We start from the raw sequence: 17,701 nt of genomic DNA, 5'->3' as shown, positions 1-17,701 counted from the left end.
AGCAAGCACCTACATTATGCTACTTGGCCTGCCAGCAACAATGCAGCAACTGTGTTGCATACATGAAACTTTGCAGCAACTGTGTTGCATGTATGCATACATGAAACTTTTATAAGGCTGCCTGAATGACAGATGCAACTTGTAAGCTTCACAGTGACTACTGCCAATTTAGTTTTGTCGTTACTTTTACAACAGCTACTTTGATGAAATTTCCACAAATAGCAGTCTGCATGCCTGCAGCAAACTCAACAATGAATGTCTTGATGAAACAACTTTAATGATGCACTGGTGAAATGAAGTGATGTGTTAAAAGTTCAAAGAGAAGTCTCGATATAGAAAATTTGTGCAAACTTCAATCTTGTAGCTTGAACCTGCAACACACAGCCCCTGAAAAATAAAACGCAACAACAGACTAAGAAATTGTATGTAGTACCATGCAATGAAGAGAGTATGTAAACTCTGAAAGCAAAGTGTGCCCTTTGGCTCAGTTATGCACAATTTCATTTTTCTTATTCAGCTACCTTGCTGGGTTATGTCAAGTTATCCAGCGGTTTACTCCTTCAGTAAAGTTTTTAAAATCTAATTTCATAAGAAAGCAGCTGTAACATGATCCGGGTTGTTCTTGCCCATTGCTGCTAAGCTAGGATGTGTCAACCAGTCACTCCTAGTGTTTGCTTTGAGCTTGTCTCGTACATTTCCAAAAACAGAATGCTCAGAAGGCAATCAGGTCTATTTACCTTTTGAGGTGGGTCCAGCTGGAAAGCAATGCTGTACAAGCTTGACGCTGACGTTTCTATCTTTGCCTTCAGGTCACCACTAAAGGTCCAGTGGTAAAGGTTCGGCTCACCTCCCCCTGCCATCACCTGGTGTGCAAAGAGAATTGGAGGATTATAAATAACTAAATAAATAAATAAGTTCAGCAGCACAGAAAGCAGACGAGGCCCTGAAGCCTTGCAGACAACTAGAAGACAATACAGCACAGGAATTTTCCACCAGGAAGCTCACAAAGAGCTTCTTTCTGATTAGGCAAAGAACAAAAAATGCAAACAATTCTTGCATACACACGGCTGGACAATGGTCATCCACCATCATTGCATGTTAGCCATGTTTTGTGTGTTGCCTAAGCCGCCAGTGTGTCACGAAAAGCTAGCATTACACAAGAACTGGCTTACATGGGGCTCCGTGCCATTAACTCAGCATCCGGCTTTTATTGTTCGCACAGATAGTATGGGAAATTGTGATGCCTGAAGGCCAAAAGAGATCGCTGAAATAGCGATAGAAAATTTTCCACAAAAGTGTGTTTCAAGCTGATGGTGTCGCAACTCAGCACCTATATTTGGCAGTGAAGAGCTGATGGCCTGATGGGGTACTGTCTTTCTTAATGGCTGGGTGTGCAGCTTGTATTAGTCCCTTTATACCGAGGAAATGAATCCAAAATTTCATGTCTGAATGCAGTATGTTCTTTGCATAGAACAAAAACTAAAATGAAGCAGTGACACGTCTCATCTAGTTTCAAACTGCCGTAAGGGGGAGTGCTGCTGTTTGCATAAATAAAATGAGCGAGGCAACACACCTTGGCCAGAAATAAAAGCTGATCTGGAGGCGAAGTTGGGAGGGGCGAACAGGCCGCAACCTTTTGAACGCCTACCAACAAACAAACATTAGGAAGGTTACTTTTTCGAGTTAACTGCCCTGCCCTAAGAAAGGTGCGTGAATGGAGGGATGACACTGGCAAAATGCACAGCTGTGGGAAGCCATGGCCAGCATGACAACAATTGCTTGCAAGCTTCCGTTGCGTGTGTACAAGGTGCGGTTCTAACTGATAGTTCAAATTATTAGAAATGGGTGAGTGAAATTAGTTTTCACGTGATCTTTCTATTTTGAAACTTCTTATTGGAATAACTTTGTTTTTCATGCTCAGATTTCAATTATTCTTCTTGCACTTGCTTCTGAAATGCGCGAGAAATCATTGGCAAATAATTGGCATTATAAGATACATCGTGGTATCCCTTTAAAAGCTATGCTGCATTTGCTGTTCAGGCTCCGAAATGCTTCTGGCCATTACTACTTGTGATCTGCTTCGTGCTGCGAGAAGTAATAAAGCTAGGAATAAAGTTTCTGAAAAGCACTTTGCTTTACCTTACAACTGTGTTCATGCATCTATACAGGATGTTGAAATGGGTTACAACTATGTGCTACTGATTCTCCTTACCCTAATATAGGTATACATGCTGGGATAACTTGAGAGAAGTACAGTCAAATTATATAAGTCAGGGCCTACAACTCCTGTTCACTTGTTTTCATACAGTTTTCATACATCCCATAAAATGCGAAATAAAAAGTGTCAGCTAAGACATCTCTTTATCGGGGCACATAAGTTCAGGGCAAATTACAGTTCCCACACCAACTTTGAATTAAAATGCGTAATTCAAAGCGAAAGAGAGAGAGAGAGAGGCATTTTAATGATAACAGAATATATTTTTCTCAGGACTCGTGCTATAAACATACTGTATAGTTGCGCTTGGGTGGATCCCAATGAGTAATTAGTACTTCCTTTTTAGAAATCTACTCTACCTTGGGGGATTCCCCTAAACATTCGGCCAAACATACTGTAAGTTCTGTACTTAGTCCGGTTTGCAAAACATCCCGCAAAAATGATAGAACTGATTTGGGCTTGAACGATGACCCCAAAGTAGCTGATGATGGTTCATCTTTTTTGATGATTGATTTAACATTGGAACTTACTAGCATTCTCTGGAATTCGCACAAAACTGCAGCTGGCTGCAGGAGAACTTTACCTTAGGGCGAGCAATGCAGCTGATTTGACAGCCTGTGCCATCTGGCGGGGTTTAAGACCTGCAGCCGCCCTGACTGGGGACACTGGTTGCCTTGCAGTTCACTACACTAGGTGGCGCAGCTTGCCAAATAGACTGCACTGCTCGCCTTGACAAAAGGTTCTGGCACCACCAACTGTACTTTTCTGCCGATTCAAGAGTGTAGGCAAGCTTCAGTGTTAAATTTCCCATCGAAAAATGTGGACCATCTCAAGCGAACTTGCAAACATATCGCAAATGCCCCGCTAGGCATAGCGGCAACAACTCAGTATTCTTAGACAGTGGTCAGAGCCAAAAGGCAACCTCCTGACCCTAATTGCAATAACAGTTCTTCAACCACTTAAAATGCACTGAAGTACTTTGCTGAAAGTTAGACTTAGTGGGAAACAAATGTCCAAACAGGTAGGTGGCTAAGGCAGGTGACACTTTCATCTCAAGCAGTTTCAACCAAGCTGAGCTGCCTGGTATTATATCTGCCCAATTTTTTTGAATGCCATTGCATTAAAGACCCTATTCACCAGAAAAAAAAATCCAACGTCGGTGTTGGCAATCTGAGTCAAAAATCACGAGCATGGAGCTGGCAGCTGACATGGCTGAGTGCTGACTGGCCGTAGGGTTGCCCGACATTACGTTTGGCAGAAGCTGCCAACTCGGTCCTCTCCTTTCATATGGGAGGGTGATATAAAAATCAACCTGCCAGGTCCATTGCATTCACGTTATGCCTAGGCCACGCAAGCACGTTCATAGGGCTCGGTTAAAGCGGGGCTTTATGCGTGGGGCGGTAGCCTATGCTATCGCGTCATACCTTTAAAGGCGGAGCTTAAGTGTCTCCCATATCTTTTTTTTCCTGAACATGAAACAGGAATGAGAGCATCAGAGAAGATATGATGCAGTGTATTGGCAATCTGCTAGAGTCCTATTTCATGCCAAATATTCTGTTATACGTGCTCGTAGCAGATGACAGAGCTGAGAAAGCATCACCATGCTTTCGGTCCAAATATTCTTTCGGTCCATCGCTTTCGGTCCATCGGTCCAAATATTCTTTATGTATTTCGTTTCCTACAAATAAAGATCACTTTGATTGATTGATTGATTGATTGACCATGCTGTGCACAAAAATGACACGGAAGCTTTGTGCATTCTCTTCATGCATTACAGATGAAGATCCCCACAGTGACAAACTATTTAAAGCACACTAATACATACCCTATTTACGCTTTCCGAAATGCGCACCACATGCCCTTGTTAGCAAAATGACGTTCTCAACCTTAGTGTGGCATAATGCTGCTCATCATTAAAAAAAAATATGAACCCATTTGACAGCACTACGGCGAACTAAAACACGGCTTCAAAGTGCAACATATGCAAAATATTGGTTGAAACAGCATTTGTGAAAACTTAACTACCTTTTTTTCTTTACTGCCATTTTAATTCGTGCTTTTTAGCTACTTTCGCATGGCACGCTGGCAACCTTTCGGTCACAGTATGTGGCAACACTGACAACACGGCGTTCCCTTCCCATGCACAATGCGCAGGCCGTAGTGCTGTGGACAGCCTAGGCTAACATCACAGAAGCTGAAAAGCAACTGGGAGATCACAATGTGAGGGGATACACTAACCATGTCATCGTAGAAGTGGGCCACATGAGCCGGCCTTGCCAAATCAATCAAGCGTGTGGCAGGAGACAACATTGGTATGTGCCAGATGCACAAACTGGGACCACCACCGCACACCTGCGAGAACACAAGTGAAGATGCACACCTTAGCTGCACTTTTTTGTCCTAGTCAATTCATCTTCACGAAAAAAAAAAAAAAGATAAATGATGACCAATTTCCACATTTCAGTCAGGACCACCATCAAGCACAACAGACATCAAGGCACAGCCAAAAGCCATTACATATCTGTGGCGTTATCACTCTAAAAGCACATATCAAACAGACAGTGAGGACAATGGTTGGTTGGTTGGTTGGTTCAAAGGAAGGGAAAGGCGCAGTATCTGTCACGCTTGTTGCTGTGGACACCTGAACTGCGCCGTAAGGGAAGGGAGGAAGGTGGGAGTGAAAGTGGAAAGAGAGAAAGAGGAGCCGAAGTGCAGACAGTGAGGACAACAATATGCAATTTCCTAGACAGTGAGGACAACAATATGCAATTTTTGTCTTGCCATAAAACTCAACTGCATAGTTATTTAAAGTCATGTAGAAGTTCGTTCAGGAACCCAAGACAGATTTATTCCTTAAAATAAAAAAAAAAAGATGTTTTCAATGAACATTTTCTTCCCTATCGCTTGATCTGAAGTAGTGACATCAATAAAGAAGAAAGGATCCCATGACCATTGTTTGCAAGTGAATAGCAGTTGCAATTTGTGAAAAAGTCCAATAGCAACAATAAATGTCTTAAATTTATGCTGGCTTTTCTAGCTCTTAAAAGTATATTGTCCCATGAAAGTGGTGCTTTTACCATTAAGCCATTAACTCATGTTATACTGTCAGTACAGGACAACTTCCATTTGTCCTCAGACTCTTTTCAGCACTGCCAAAGAAGAAGTAATAGCCCTTTTTCCTTCTGTGAACTTAACAAAAGTACTCAGGATGGACAGTTACACACCGTGAATATTTCGATATGCACCCTGTGTAAGAATATTTAGGTGGCGAAATTGACCCCACTACGGCGGGGAGCGCGCATGATTGTGTTCGCCCTCTAATACATGCGCTGAATGCAACGGCGCTGGGGCACTGCGTCACAGTATCCATTCGCTTGCGGATCGGCACGCATGGATAGGCGACGTGGCCGGCTTTCGGTGTTGTTTTAGGCTGTTTGTCAGTGTTTTACACTGCCAGAGTGCATCACAAGATGTGTGCATTAAGTTTTCACATTATCGAAGGCACCGTACACGAACAATGTCTGCTACAACTAGCTTTTTATGTCACGGTTTGGGACCTGCCACAGTGATCGTTGTGCAAGCTCACGTGGTAGAGCGAGCTGACGCCGCAGATGGTCTTTGTGGCCTATATATTTGGTGGCTGTGATACGTTGGCTGATACCGTTGCACAACTTAGAAGTCCAGCTGGGCACAGAAGCTGACCAGACGTTATTATGGGTGAGAGGTGCTTCATACTCAACTGCGAATCGGGCTAATAGAGTTGTCCAGATCAAATGTCAGTTTTTAAAACTCCGTCTGACCTCACTCACTTATAACTGCAGCCTTGCGTGCAATCCCCATAGCAGATAGGATACTGCAGCTGAGCAACCACGTCTGCGCAAAGCGTTTTCCCAAACATACAATATTAAAATCATTCTACAACGAGTTCAATGGCAATGCACTTTTAAATGTACCCAAGAAGAAACCACTGCTGTCAGCGAATGCTGTGCCCAGTATTTTTCCTGAGTATCGAAAGATCCTGCTACACCAGCATTACAGCCGCTGCAGCCCGGCGACAGGTATAAACCCTGTGGCGCGGCGCCGTCTATCCATGTTCAAGAGAAGCGCATCGAGCGGTGAACAGTGAACAAGATCTAGTCACACTGTTGGGCGTAGTGTCAGCACCTAAATATATTTTTACACCGTGATCAAGAACAGTATAGAGAGCACTAAAGCCATTTCAGTTTTTTTTTTTTTTTTCAGGTGCAAAAAATTATGACACCCTCAAATGATTATGCAAGCCACATTCTACAAGACATTCACCAATACGAGTAGATGCAGTACAGCATGTAGTATTAACAGTCACAGGTACAAGAAGTGTACTGCAAAACCGCTAGCTGCAGAAAGTAATTACAATAGTAGAACAACCTAAAATTTGATTTGATATTCAGCTTTCTCAATACGCGATGGAGTGGTAGAATTAGACTTTCAAAGTACTTGCACACCAGCCCCTATACAGTACACACCTGCATTCCTACTGGTACTTATGAACATTCAGAAATTTGGTCTATTTTCCAAATGTTCATATACTATTCTCCTTAAATATATGAACAGCAAAGCAAACAAAGGACCAGTAGGCCAGGCCAAATGGTACAACTGTGAGAGGGAAATAAGTGTGGGAAAAAGAAAGAAAGGCAAAGGAGCAAATGAAGGAAAGATACTGGTGTGCTATCCTGAATAATGGAGAAAGGGATGGGTGGATATAATAGGAAACGTGGGTGGGCACTGCACCAGACTGCAGATAGTTCACTTACGGCAGGGGCAGAATGAGCCTATAATGTATATATCATGCAGTTCCCTGCTCTGGACAAATAAAAGCCCCAGGAAATGCGCAATTGCTCGATTAATTCTGCGGTGGTTCACCGCATCTACAGTGTAAGCCAAAATGGTGCTACAAAACTGTGACATCTGTTGACTGTTCCAGTCTATTGAACCAGAACATCTAAAATCAGGAAAATGCAGAACAGGAAGTACAACGCAATGTTGAACAAAGTGCTACAACATGCAGCAGGGTGTTTTCTCGTGCATGTCCCAATGAATTTGAGAAACATTCAGGCAACTAGCAGTGCTCTGACTATGATGGCTTTAAAGCTGCACAGCATGCTACTTGCATGCACAGAGGGGGCAGGAAAGTGAAGTGCTTTTGCATCAAGTGTGATTCACAACTAAAATTTGAAAATATAAAAGTGGCCTCTAAAGACCAAAAGTGCGTGCCAGCTGCAGAATAGTCATGGCTACTTGGACCAAGAGCATCTCCCTCTACCCTTGGTCTCCCAAGTAGGAAAATTCGGCTAATGTGTACTCACCAGCCACTCATCGCCAGCTTCCAGAGCAACACATCCAATCCACTTGCCAAAGCGTGGTCGCTGCAGCTCCTACAATTATCAGTAGCCAAAATGTTAAATCTTTCCTCAAGGACCCCTTGTTTCATTCCACATTTTTTTTATCAGACTTGTAATGCTACAGTGGAATGTACAGGGTCATCCACTTCTAGCTAACACGGCCACTACTTTCAAATCAACAATGCATCCAACGCAGGCGCTTATCAAAGCGAAGCGATACAAGCAGAAAGGGACATGGAGGTGTTGCTTAGCATGGCCTGCCATTCAGCTTTATTGCGTGGCTGGGTTGGACGTAACGGCGCTTTGAAAGCAGTGACCGTATTATAGCTAGAAGTGGACGAGGCTGTAAAGCATAGAAGAAATTACTACTCCAGAAAAAGCCAACATACCTCATGCTTGAAAGGTTCAATGTGAAAGACTTCTCGGCGGAGAGTTCGAGTATCTGCAACAGAGAGCAAGTTGTAGCTCGTAGCAAGCCGCTGCAGTTTCCAAGCAACATCATATTCAATAATTGGAGTACACCTAATTACTATTAGCTGCAACAATGCGATAGCATAAGAACACCACAGTGGGCTGACCACACATACCATGCATACAATGCATGACTGCACAAGCAATGCACCACCATACACATCTCTTAAGCTGATTATCATCTTTCAAATTTCCACTGCAGCTACTTTCAGGTCTCTCCCTCCTCTCCGCTGGAAGAGGAGAGAGAAATTTTCCTGTTGTCTGCCAACAGTGACAGGTCACGGGTTGCAGCAGGCTTTTCTGTGCACCAACTTTGGCCAGTGAGAGGTAGCAAGTATGTGACACTGTGTACGCCGCCTTTTCGCGCCTGATACTATAATGCTATTGCATAAAAGCAATACTATCACACAGCACTGCTTGAACAAGATATGGATACAGTATGCTGACAGCAAGTAAACAATGCAGCCACGATGGTCTTCCAGATGATTCCTTGCTGAGCACAAACAAAAACATATATGCAATTAAATAAAACTCGTCTCCCAACAAAAAAATTATTTAGGGTCTCAGCTCCATTACACCATGAAGTGAAGCATTTTGTTGTTTTTTTTTTTACTTAGACACGAGTGACCACTCTGCAGATGTTACCTCTAAGTGAAGGTACCTGTTGGAAGGCAGTACAGCTTTGCATGATGCAAACTCCATTACAGTGGTTCTTTACACTTGAGGTGAACACACATTTACACAACATAATGTTGCAATAAATTTATGATATTTTAAAGGGGAGTTGTTTCTGGTCATGCAAACATTCATGTTCCTTAGCGTCGTTACCTTAGTGCGAAAGTTGCCTAATGCACCTGCGCAGCTCAAGAAAGTTGGCTTTGCAGTACACACACTTTGAAAGAATTTTTGCTTTACACTGTGAAATACTGTTCTTGAAATATTCCTTAGCAAGCAACGAACTGCTTACCCCAGCTGAGAACGGCGCCATCTTCCCCGGCAGAGTACAGTTGCGTGTTGTTCGATGCCAGGGCGAGGTCGTGAATGTAGTCGGCGTGCCTGTCAAGTGTGGACTGTAAGGTAAGAACATGACAAGACATGAGAAAACAGCATGGACAAGGCCAAAACCTGATAAAAGTGCACTTAGCATAACAGTGCACACTCAGAGCTTGAAGTTAATTTGAAGCCCGTAGCTTATGCTTAGAAAATGGAATGCTCAGGAGTTGATCCTGTAGCCCCTTTAAATGTTTTGTTGCCTAAGTAAAAACTTGCTGTATAACAGTTTTACTAAGAAAATATCATAGTTCGTGAAATCACAATGCACTATCAGCAGCTATATGTGCCTAAGTGAGGAGCTGATACCAGAGTGAATAAACTGCAAAAACATGGGCATTGATTTCAGGAGATACCCAAGGTTTGTAACCCTGCTAGTGGGAACATGCCGTGATAATGCACAAGAAGTCAAAGTAAACTTGTTCACGACAATACTGGAGTGACAAAAAGAGTTATTGCATTGAGCAGGTATAGCACTGCAAAGCAGAACAGAAAAGCTTAGGAGTTTGATTATAGCCCACTCACTAGTAGCATCCTAGTTTCAATGTCCCAAACATATATTTTGTTGTCTCCACAGCCAGCTATGAGAAGCTTCTGCTCCGAATCCTGGAATAGTAGAGGAGAAACGCTAAGGTTGCGCTGCCATGGTCACACAAGCGAGTTCTGGTCGCAACCACTGTACTTACCCTCCCAGAAAGAACTAGGGCATTGACTTCAGGTTGCACAATGCTCTCACTGAAAAGACCAAGATCACACACTGTCATCACATAACAGAACACAAAAATTCTAACAGTGTTTACCGAGAAAAAAGAGCAGCAGGAAGCTTTGCGGCACCACCATACCACTATCAGTGCCATAATGAGCAATTTGAAGAGAAATAAGATGATAAATCCTTCCCCTCTGGTGAGAAAACTGGGCTCATATTCTGAGTTCACATTTTTTTTAGAAGCATTGTTTTTGCCCTCACTTTGAGTAACCTGATTAGCGGAGACACTGGAACCGGATGTTAGTGTGGTTGCCACTGCAAATGGTGACAAATGTCTACCGTCACTTCCAGTTCCAACATTTCCACCAATCAGATGAGAGCGAAAATTGCAAAAAACACTTTTGAAAACAATGCAAACTCCGAACAAGGGCCTAGGAGTGTTCACCCACTACTTGACCACTAGCAGGAGCCGATTAATGAGAGACTATTAGAGAGGGTGGTTGATGGAGGTGGGGGACAGGACGGGATTTCTATTTTTCTATTTGGACATAAAGCAAAAACCTGCTTCTGATTGTTAAATTGACCACGCCATTATATATCTGCCCCTGCCACTAATCAGCAGTGATTCTTTTAACCTAAAATGTCCAGCTGGATCAGCCTTCTCGCAAAGCTGCTAGCTTTCCTACCACATTGACCCTGCAATAACTGGCTTGTTAAATATGATAAAAATGATAAGAATGGCAATATTTTTTCATTTGTTTTTGCATAAGATCATACAGGTAACTTTTCCTTACATTTTTAAGAAAGTAAAGTGAAGGTGTCAGATTCTAGAGATGAAGGAGTGTTTAAAGACCACCCACTGCAAAAACTAAGCCTGCCAATAAGATGTACTAAAATTTGAACTTGCAGCTACAACAGCTAATGGTGAAACAATTTTGAATAAAGCTATTGATTTATTATGAGTGTATAATTATTTGTGTGCCACATTATCCTTCCTAGACATTTACAAATGTGTTTAGTTTGCAAACTTTACTGTTGCTGTAATTATGATTATTTTAATAGTTCTGAAGGATAAATAAACTTCGGCAAGCAGAAGCAAGTATGAACAAAATGCTGAAATATCAAATCTGCTATCTAAAGTTTTCATTTTGGGGGCATAAAATGGCTCAAAATACGACCATTACTGCATTTATTCGTGTATCGCTCAACCAGTCTTCTCAAAATCGTGATTTCAAATCCCAGGGACTGATCAATCTGTAAACCACAGCCATGGCGAGGCATATACACGGTTACAAACTCAGAAAAAGAAAAGGAGGACAATACTAACTATACTACAAGATGTATCTGGGAAGTAAAGAAACAGTGGTCAGCACAACTGACACGAATTTTCGTCTGACAAAACTTATGCTTCAGAAGTAATTTCATCATGCCACTTAATTTTTCCAAACATTTTCCACCATTACTTAAAAAGCTGTACAGCTTGGGAACACACTTTTGTATACCTTTGTCATAGAAGTCTATCATCTGCCGTGTAACTATGTCATGTCTTTGTGCGTTGACCCCTTGCCATAAGAGAACTGTTCGCCCATGAGGCATTTCTTTAGACGAAGAGAACTGGCCACCAGTGTCAGGCCACACAGACAGATTCTCCACAACTTAGCATTTCAATTTTGCCAGAAGGAAGGTGGTAACATGTGACGAGAAGGCCCAAGCATTGTTGTGAAGGCAATGTACATCACCTGTCAGATGTACCCTCCAGTTATTTTCAAGGAACCGGCATAGCCTGCATCTTTACGAAACACTCAACACTTTGAGAATGAGTTGATGCAACTCTCATGTTGATACATGTTTATTCTAGTAAATTTCATTCTGAATATTGTGAAGAAGACCTTCAGTGGCAACAGGCGCCTTCCTGCCCCTTTTTTTATCCCAAACATCCGTTCTGCCTCCTGGCAATTCATGAGCCACCTATTTTTCACTATTCTGTTCATTCTAACATCCCTGTAAACAGCACAAACCTATCCGTGAGTCTCTGCCAGTGGTTCACATTGTGGAGCCCGCACCAATGGTATTCAAATGTGCGCGCATTTTCCTATACTCCCTATCGTGGGCCCTGCATCCCCCATCCCACTCCCGCACGCGCCAGGAAAATCGATCTTCATGCGGGGTATAAAAGCGAGGCGCACTGTCAGCTAGCACTGTCAGCTAGCCCCCCCACACCCCTATAAACAGATGTGTGCAAAAGGTTTTGAACTGAAGCTTTAAGGAACAATGCAGCCCCATTATCCCTGCAATGACCATGAACATAATAAGCATTGTCTCAAAAACAGACCTTCGTCCTCACAGTCACTCAGCTGTGCAGGGAGCCATGCATCCCGAATGTGGATGATCATACTCAGCAGCAATTAGGAAGCCATTGTTTCTCACATGAAGCTATAAAATAACTTAGCAACATAATTTTGACATAGTTAAAGAGAGCGTGAGACATCGAGGTGTGGTGCAGAGCGCCCGTCGCCTTAATTGACAGTTTGTAGTTCTTGATGGTCGACCTGTATAGCACTCAAACTCAAACTCAAACTCCGGTTCCCGAAGTTACGACTTTTATGATATATCAAGCAATCTGAGAGAAAACATGGCATAATTATTATTTCATCATAAACAGTCCTCTGAGGGAAACAAATGACGCTCACACAATGAGTGGATCATAGATTATAACGCTCTGGAAGCACCATGCAAGTTAAAAAGGAAGCTTCCATCCCTAAACAGTTCCAAACAACCATCAGTTTCTTGCGGCATATGATTTTTGGGAAGCCTTTCCGGGAACAAAGTGCTTGAAAGAGTACATTTTTTTCTCAAGGAATGAGTACAGGCCCTTTTTTCTCAAGGAATGAAACAATGTTTGCTAACTTAAAGGAGGTTTAAGGTCCCTTGGAAGCCTTCACTAAAACTCTGGGTTCCTGGGTAGATAAGGTTTCCAAGAGGCTGCAAAAATAAGCACAATAGGTGCAGAGGTAACCACGCATTCCCCTTGGGCTGAAAGACAAGAAAATTAGGTTTCTTGAACAGTATTTCACAAGCCTCACTTGCCTAATAAAAAACAACTAAAGGAAGTACACTAAAACAACGGAAGGCAAAGAATTGTTTCGTGTTTACAATGGGTACTTGTGCTCAAATGTGCATGTATCCTGTGGTTCCTAGGTCCACACCTAACATGTTTAGGGTTGTGCAAGATCGTCAAATATCATACAGAGCAATCCAAATCAGATATTGTTGGGCTGCGAAACCCTGACCTTGCATTAGATGTTACAGCTTCTGCAAAATAAATAAGATGGAACTTACCCTTGTGGTATGCTAAGGGCCCAGCACTTCTCCGCATTTTTCTTCTTTAGCTTGTCCCAGTTCCAAGCAAAGATTTCACCATTGCCTCCACTGTGGAAGAGAACAAGCTATGCTTTCAAGCTTCAGCAAAGAACTGAGGTCACTGCTGGCAACAGCAACTAGTTGTTTACAAGACAACAAAGCATTCTACTGAACAGACACCTTTCAAGCTCACCTGATCAAGAAGTCTTCAGACATGACCATAGCAAAAATGCTACCTGAGTGTGCTGCAAGATTGAAACCATGTGAGATGTGAAGAAGACATAATGTTTCCAAGCAAAGTAGGAATACCAACATGCACTTAAAAGACAATCAAGGTAGGCATAAAATCTGCGGTATGAAGGTACAAAAGCTGTCCGAGGCCACTCAAATTATAAACCAAACTGCTAAGTAGGAAAGTGAAGATACAACACAAATTCAAAGATAACCTGTGACTATGAGATTACTTTTACAGTGTCTGCCTGTCCGCTTCTACTGACGATTGCTGCTGTACACTTCAGCTGCCCCTTGCTTGTCTAGCGCAATCAGAGATCACGCTCCTCCTATGTGGCTCCGGATTCTGGCTTTTCTTACCACGCAAAACTTAGTTGTTCCCAGCTTGCCGCTGGTTACCACGGAAGCTTTACTAAGGCGCGTCAGTGAAAAGCCCACCTGCAAACTTGTAGAATGGGTCTCTTTGTAAATTCTCTCCATCCTCTTCTACTGACAAAAAGTGAGAAACTCTGAAAACGAGTAATGATATAGGTATTTGGCATGTTTTCTTTACAGCCACAGTATAAAAGACGTAGAGAACACAGAATAAGGGATGCATTTCGTCTTACGCAAAGACGGCGATCTCTCCGTAGTTGCTTGCGGCCACGAGATACTTGTTGCACGGGGAAAAGCACTGGGCATATATCACAGTGTAGTACTTTCGCAAATTCGTCATGGCTGCGTGAACCTGTCGTGAAGAAGAAAGTGGAATGTCGCGCGAAATGGCACAATAGAGAAAAGAGAATTTTAACAATGTACAATGAATGTTCTTCATTGAATTTCTTTAGTAATGTGACCAGTGTAAAACGTCTCAGGTGTTATGCTCCGCGGTTGTCTACCGAACTCCGGCTGCGTTTCAATAGGGAAAAAAATACATGTACGGTGTGCATGTTAAGGAATCTCAGCCATTCGGAATTAATCTGCAGCCTAGCATAGCCCACAGTATCGCATTGACAAGCAAAATAAATCAAGGGGGGCGCACTCAGTATGCGCCGATGCACTCCAACCAAGGGAAATGTCACAGTACAAGGGGTCGCTGAATCATGTCAAACTCCTTTGTTTATGCTCGTATAGTATGTAAGTACGTTTGCAAGGCGCAGTTTCGAGAACAAACCTACCACAGGAGTCAAACTTCAGTAGAACTTTCTACAGTCAAAACCGCTCCGAGACGCGTGCAGCGACCGGCGCTTGCTGCCATGGAGACATGGCTTGCGTTGGCTCGTTATCGAACTTTGCGCCTTCTCGCGTTTCGGCTTGGTTTCGCAGTTGCGCCAGTTTTGTGCGTTTGTGAATTTCTGCTGCCTTTGCTCGCGTCTGCCATCTGCAGCCAGCTTCAATGGCCGAGGGATAACGTCACGCACGCAAAAGCGTCGTATATTGTGCGTGATCGTTTTGTTATCGTCGCTACACTAGCAGTGGGCTCATTTTTGGTGCACTAGCTTCTACTAGCGGTGAGTAGTGCCGTTTAATCCCTTGCGACGACGGTTTGCCTCAGCGTTTGCATGTCTAGTCTGTGTAAACAAATTGATGTTATCGTGGCAACGCCGGCTTCTCAGCGGTAACAGATACCAAACAGAAGCAAAGACAGTTTCTAGAAATCATCTTACTCTCTGTTGCAGTAACATGACCACTGAATTCACGAATAGAGTTCACGGACAGAGTCGGTCGTCGCTGCACTATCGCAAAAACAGACGCAACCATTTTCTTCTGCCTTAATTCGTTTAGTTTTCGCAGCAACCTAGTCACTGTGCAACTTTAGCTTGCGTGGAAAGTTTTCTACCAAGCGGAGGCGCACTCGAGTCTGTGCGGCGCATATTTTGCTATCGTCTGGCGCAAGATCTCGCGCTCACAGGGCGGAATTGTTTGCACAGATGGTCGCGTAGCCACTACATGATGAGTGGAAGCCTCCCTGGAGATCGCTCGCACGGTATCAAGAGCAGTTTTTTCATGCGAATGACGCCCAGCTGGCTCTAAAGCTGACAGAGGGTTGCTTACGATCTTTCGGTAATGTTTTCAGTGTGTGCTAGTTTTGTTTTCGTTGCCAGTTTTCACTATGGGTCTTTCACATTCGAATAAATTCACGTAGTTCGTTTTATTCACCATAAAAAAGCCGCGTAACAACATTTGGTTTAGTATTTTTGCTAAACGAATATTATGCGGCATTGCTTTCGTAAGGGTGCCCAAAAAGGAGGAAAAGTATAATACACAAAAACCACAGTGCACAGAGGAGAGTGCACGCTACACATTTTCACTGGCATCTATCATCTTGCAACACTTGACCAGCCAGAATTAAAGGTGAATTAAATGATGAAATTCTTATACAAGACAAACTGCCTCAAATCGTGGGTCAGGATGTTTACAACTATTAAATGCACTAGTTCACTTGCATCACATGCAAGCATGTTTGCTAGATAGTCGAGGCAAGCATTACTGCAGTAGGCTTGTTAGGGCTTGCTGTTGTGGTTCATAGTAGTAGTAGTGTGCAAAAATGGTCTGTGCAGTATGTATCACTGGAAGTTTCTGCTTCACATTCTGGCATCGGCTGCGTTTGTGTGCAGTTGACCTGTATCACAAAACGAAGGGGCGAATTCCCCTCAAAGTAGGACCTCCATCCAATGGTGTCGACTAGTTCTCACAACTTTGTGGTTTACACCTGGTAGCATGATACTGCAGGGTGTTGGTAGGCTCTTATTATTTTATTTATTTATTGGATTCCTCAATGGTCTCGGTTAAGACGTGTGCAAAGGCATGGAAGTTACAGGGAATAATGCTAGAAGATTAACCACAAAGAAATGAACTGACTGCAGTAACATGACATTTGTTTGAAGCTGTTAGCTAGCGGAATGGACTTCTTTGATATGCATTTGCCACTTCATTCTTGAGTTGTATATGCAAATTTGATGCTTTGCCCTTTGGGTGTGTGTGCAGTTTTCTCAGCCTTCAAATCATATCATCACCAGCCACGGTGTCTCAGTGGTTTAGCATTCGTCTGCTGACTATTCTGTCGCAGGATCATATCCTGCCTTCAGTGGCTGCATTTTAATTATGGTGAAATGCACTAATTCCCATCTACTCTGGGTGTTGGTGCGCCATTAAAAATCCCAAGGGATCAAATAAATCGAGAGCCCTTCAGCTCGGCATCCCTCACGGCCCATGTGTGGTTCCAAGTCATTAGGCCTTACTTGCTACATATCTAGGTTGTGCTGCTCAGTTTAAAGTCACAAAAAAAACATTATAAAAGTAGCAAGCATTATTCAGTTTTTAAATTTAGTCCTAACTGAAAAACAGTGGAATCATTGACGTATATGCCGCAGCTAGCTGGCTATCGAGTAGGAATCGCACTCAGCTGAAGGAGAAATGAACAAAGTGCATACACCAGGGGAATGGTCAAGTGGTGTACCACTGGATGAAGCAGTACGGTTAATTGTTGTGCAGTATAGCTCAACTACCTCACATGCCCCTTCATACTGTAAGGCTCCACCTCGTCGCCCAATGCCATCTGCTAGCATGATCTCGTCACTGCCATCAGCCACTTAAAACAGTTACTTCGTTAAGCAGATTTCACTACCTCATGTAAGCAGGCTTGAAATCATGCATAAGTGCTGTGATAAAATGTAATGTTCTTGTTTTGACGACAACTAAGTGGAAGTTTGGTCACTGTTGTCAACTCCCAGACCATGGGATACCCTATCTTTCTCTCGTGCTGTAACACAGCTATCCACATGAGTGATCAGCTTACATTTGTGCTTTTGTTTAAGTGTTTTCCTATTTAAGTTCTGTTACTTCCTTATTGGTTTAAGTATTTTGTTGTGCAAGCGCAGCAGTAAATGCTTGTCACTGTTTTTTAACACATTCACTGCTTCATAGCTCATTGGAGATTCACATCATTTATTCATATTGCAGGGCCGGGAACGGTTGGTCACATGATGAAGAAGTGGGGCAGCTTTTGTTGTGGGGTCCTCCTTTTTAGACCTCATAACAAAATCAGCCCGTGATTCACCGTCTGATCGAGTGTTCATGCTTGCACATCATGAATAATTGATGTGATCCACTGGTGACCCGCGCCACAATAAATAGTGTTAATTACTATAAACCAAATGTTTAGCCAGGCAAAAAGGCAAACATAATCTTCGAAGCTTCTCCCAAACAGAAATGCCAAATTATATTACTTAAAAAAAAAATGAAAGTAGCAATTTATCCTTAGGAAAAATATAATTGTGAAAAACAAATTAGAATCAGGCTTTACTG

General features: G+C 42.8%; 2 protein-coding genes across 9 annotated transcripts in view; one reads left to right on the top strand and one right to left on the bottom strand.

Moving 5' to 3' along the window:
* Positions 1-258: 258 nt before the first annotated feature.
* Positions 259-14,723, bottom strand: thoc6 (THO complex subunit 6). Of its 2 annotated transcripts, XM_084599040.1 has the most exons (13): positions 14,572-14,723; positions 14,023-14,141; positions 13,853-13,923; positions 13,377-13,428; positions 13,163-13,252; positions 9,804-9,852; positions 9,643-9,723; positions 9,035-9,137; positions 7,986-8,038; positions 7,561-7,629; positions 4,454-4,567; positions 738-863; positions 259-387 (listed from the first exon to the last, which is right to left on the bottom strand). In XM_084599040.1, exons 2-13 carry the CDS (start codon positions 14,127-14,129, stop codon positions 307-309), a joined length of 996 nt encoding a protein of 331 aa, XP_084455166.1. In that variant the 5' UTR covers positions 14,130-14,141; positions 14,572-14,723; the 3' UTR covers positions 259-306. The 2 variants fall into 2 exon arrangements, with proteins under 2 accessions (XP_084455166.1, XP_084455167.1); XM_084599041.1 differs by lacking the exon at positions 7,561-7,629.
* A 5-nt stretch (positions 14,724-14,728) lies between these two features.
* The window catches only part of Srrm234 (Serine-arginine repetitive matrix 2/3/4), an 80,520-nt gene continuing 77,547 nt past the window's right edge, over positions 14,729-17,701 (top strand). For 4 of the 7 annotated variants that reach the window (XM_084599037.1, XM_084599033.1, XM_084599031.1 and 1 more), the window contains exon 1: positions 14,730-14,904. The gene's annotated coding sequence lies outside the window, so the exon portion shown is untranslated. Of the gene's footprint in view, positions 14,905-17,701 lie in introns of all 7 variants that reach the window. The other 3 variants (XM_084599032.1, XM_084599030.1, XM_084599035.1) reach the window with 2 other exon arrangements.

This window comes from Amblyomma maculatum, chromosome 3 (genome assembly GCF_055883805.1).
Source record: "Amblyomma maculatum isolate TAMU_Amacu chromosome 3, ASM5588380v1, whole genome shotgun sequence".
Classification (NCBI taxonomy): Eukaryota; Metazoa; Arthropoda; class Arachnida; order Ixodida; family Ixodidae; genus Amblyomma; species Amblyomma maculatum.
This window is presented reverse-complemented; position numbering and strand designations above follow the sequence as displayed.